This window comes from Macadamia integrifolia, chromosome 4 (assembly GCF_013358625.1).
Source record: "Macadamia integrifolia cultivar HAES 741 chromosome 4, SCU_Mint_v3, whole genome shotgun sequence".
Lineage (NCBI taxonomy): Eukaryota > Viridiplantae > Streptophyta > Magnoliopsida > Proteales > Proteaceae > Macadamia > Macadamia integrifolia.
Window position 1 is genome coordinate 14,952,848 of NC_056560.1, and position 3,651 is coordinate 14,956,498.

A 3,651-nucleotide genomic window follows, 5' to 3' on the forward strand; every position below is an offset into this window, starting at 1 on the left:
TATCTCTACCGCATTAATTTTTAACAAAAAAAAAAAGCACTTAAATAATTAAGTCCAATATTTGACTTAGAAAATTAGATAGAATAGCAACTCAACACATTAAGATAAACCCTAATAAACAATCACGTTCTACTGTTTGGCCTTAAAAAAAAAATTAATTAGCGTTATACCCAAAAAATAAAAACTATCACGTGACAGCAACTAAGGTAACCCAGATTCCAGAAGGCGAAAGTTTTCAATAAACATTTTTTTGATGAACTAAGTTCTCTATAAACAGACGGCGCAGAAATTCGATCATTTGATTCATTTCTAAATCTGAACTCGTTAAATTCAGATCTATCTCTTCAGATCATGAATCGATCCATTGACAGCCAAACCACACCATCGGCGGTGCTGGGCCCCATAGATGTGTAGGGACCCCACGGCAGAGCAATTGGAATTGGACCAACCGGTTCCAGTCATGTGTACTGAGTCTAATGACGCGGAAACCCAACATTATTAAGAAACCAAAGGAATTATTATAAATTTATAACGTTAGAGACGTCTAAGGTGTCTAACAGAAGCAATAGAAAAACCAAGATTTTCTGATGTCGTACGGTGTTTTGAGATCCAGGGGGAGGGTCGCGTCTCTTTAAACCTTGATATTCCATTCCTCCACCTCTTCACCACTACAATCACTGCTTCCTCCTCTCTCCTAAGGGTTCTCGGTTCTGGTTCTGGCTCTGGCGACTTCTTTTGGTTCTCTATTCTCTTCTGCTCTCTTGGAGCTTTGAGCTTTTCTCTGGTCCGGATAAAAGGACATTACCTGCATCAGCGATGAAGTCATTGAAATAAATCTTGTTTTCAAGATCCTGAATTGTGTCTTTCTTTTCTTGTTTTTTTCTTCTGAAATTGGTACGAGATCTCTCAGCTCTTTCTTATTCACCTTTGCACGTTTTGTTGATTCTCTGTTAATTACTTAGTTTTGTGGAAAATTTAATTTGCTAGATTTGGTATGAAATGTGCTGCTTCTATTGATTTGGAGACTTGAAGTTGTTATTTTACTATTATAGACGTTGAATCAAGTTTTTGCTCGTTGATCTGTAGTTTAATTGGTCTACTTCACACTTAATTTGTTTTGTTTCGAGGGGATCTTGTAGTAATTATATGTTTATAAATGGCTGTTAGTTTTTGAATTCTTACAATTGCTTCCCAAATCTTGTCTTTGAAGCTTAAGTTGGAAGAGGAAAAACACAATCTTGTCATCTGAGTAGACTTCAAGCCGATGCTCTTATGCTGTTTGTGGAATTCTAATTTTTTGTTTATTTATTTATGTTCAGTTGAAGCAAAGAGGATATTTCACGTTGAATATTAACTATGAGCATTAGATCTGGAAGATACTGTGTAAAATCACGGCTGGGTTGTACTTTCTTGTTTTGGTTATGGTCTAATGGATATTAGTTTATCCTCTAGTTCATTTGCAGAAACACAAAAAAAAAAAGTTGTACATATAGGCTTGGAGGAGACTTGTCCCTCTCCTGATTGGAAATAGGAAATAGTGCCCTCAAAAGGGGTGGATTGATTTTGAGGAGTGCTGCACGTTGATGGTTTCAGTCTGACATCTTAATTATAATTGGACTCCTACAAATACATGTGGATTGATTGGGATTGAAAATTTTCTGTGAAGATTGTACTTTTTGATGTTTTCTTTTTTGGCTTTCGATGGCTCTACTGAGACAGTCTGGAAATTATTGCAGGGGCAGCATGGCTACGAGAATTAACTCATCGGACAATAGGACTCGGAGCTCTGTCTCTATATTTATTGTTATTGGTTTGTGTTGTTTCTTCTATATTTTGGGAGCTTGGCAGAAAAGTGGTTTCGGGAAAGGAGACAGCATAGCTTTAGCGATCACCAAGCAGACAGATTGCAGTATCCTGTCAAATCTGAATTTTGAGACCCATCATGGTGGTGATGCTGGGGCAATTGACGATTCTGATTCAAAAGCTCCAGTGTTTGAGCCATGCGACGCTCACTATACTGATTACACACCCTGTCAAGATCAAAATCGTGCTATGACCTTCCCTAGGGACAATATGAACTACAGAGAAAGACACTGTCCTCCTGAGGAAGAGAAGCTGCATTGCCTTATTCCCGCACCCAAAGGATATGTGACTCCTTTTCCTTGGCCAAAGAGTCGTGATTATGTACCCTATGCAAATGCACCATATAAGAGCTTGACAGTTGAGAAAGCTGTTCAGAACTGGATTCAGTATGAGGGCAATGTGTTTCGGTTTCCTGGTGGAGGAACACAGTTTCCTCAAGGAGCTGATACATATATTGATCAACTTGCTTCTGTGATCCCAATTGAAAATGGCACCGTCAGAACTGCATTGGACACTGGATGTGGGGTATGTTTGGATCTTTTTAATCAATTTCTTCTATGTTTTATGATGTGAGACACACATCTCAGTAGCTTAGTTGAAGTGAATGGCCACTTTGTTGTTCAGGTGTTTCCGCTCATCTATTGACAATTGGTGATCTTTCTTTAGGTTGCGAGTTTGGGTGCATACCTTTGGAATAGAAATGTTATAGCCATGTCATTTGCCCCAAGAGATTCACATGAAGCACAAGTACAATTTGCTTTAGAAAGAGGTGTGCCTGCAGTTATTGGTGTTCTTGGAACCATAAAGCTGCCATTTCCATCAAGGGCCTTCGATATGGCTCACTGTTCTCGCTGCTTGATTCCATGGCATGGAAATGGTCAGTAAATTTACCTACATGCTATTGTCTTATGACATGGAAACACTGTCTTTGAGATGAATGGGTTTTTAGATTTTTTGAAACTTATGTAACTGTTTTCTATTGTTCTTTATTGGTTCTATTATTTTTCTCATTGTTACTCATTATTGTTATATTCATTTGATGTTTATATCAGTTACTTTCATGCTAACAGCTTCCTTCTGATATTATTCTCTTTTCTTTGCAGATGGCATGTACATGATGGAAATAGATCGAGTCCTTAGACCTGGTGGCTACTGGGTATTGTCTGGTCCTCCCATTAATTGGAAAACTAACTATATATCTTGGCAGCGTCCTAAGGAGGAACTCCAAGAGGAACAGAGAAAGATTGAAGAGATGGCCAAACGCCTTTGCTGGGAAAAGAAGCATGAAAAGGGTGAGATTGCCATCTGGAGGAAGAGAGTAAATGATGAGTCATGCCGTAGTGGACAAGATGATTCTCGTGCTAATATTTGTGAATCTAAAAATGCAGATGATGTTTGGTATGTTATTTACTTAATTATTTCTTATAGTTGGTGTTATGTTGTTACAGGAAAATTCATTATTGTCAGTAATTGAGCAATATTTCTGCCAGTAGTGTTCTTGGTTGTGTCCTGTTTGTTACTTCAAGCTGAAGCCACCGAGAACAGATGGTTTAGAATGTGTTTCAAAACTGAGTTACTTGACATGAATCTAGCTTATCACATTTTTCAAGCTTGATTCCTGGTTGGATTACCCTTTTCATTCATTTACTTCATTTTCAATCTCTTAACTAAGCTGACTTGACTTTGCCAGAATATTAATTTCAACATCATGAATGTGTTTATAGCTTCCAACTGTTTCAAACTTTTGCAATTGCTGAGTATCACTACCTCTTTTTTTTTTTTTTTTTT

The 3,651-nt window shown here is 37.7% G+C and overlaps 1 protein-coding gene across 1 annotated transcript in view; it reads left to right on the top strand.

Annotated features, from left to right (window-relative positions):
* Window positions 1-539: 539 nt before the first annotated feature.
* LOC122076799 (probable methyltransferase PMT2) overlaps window positions 540-3,651 on the top strand; it is a 7,605-nt gene continuing 4,493 nt past the window's right edge. Inside the window, exons 1-4 of the mRNA XM_042642365.1 lie at window positions 540-894; window positions 1,737-2,388; window positions 2,530-2,740; window positions 2,967-3,261. Coding sequence (XP_042498299.1) covers window positions 1,744-2,388; window positions 2,530-2,740; window positions 2,967-3,261 — 1,151 coding nt within the window. The 5' untranslated portion in view covers window positions 540-894; window positions 1,737-1,743. The remainder of the gene's footprint in view (window positions 895-1,736; window positions 2,389-2,529; window positions 2,741-2,966; window positions 3,262-3,651) is intronic.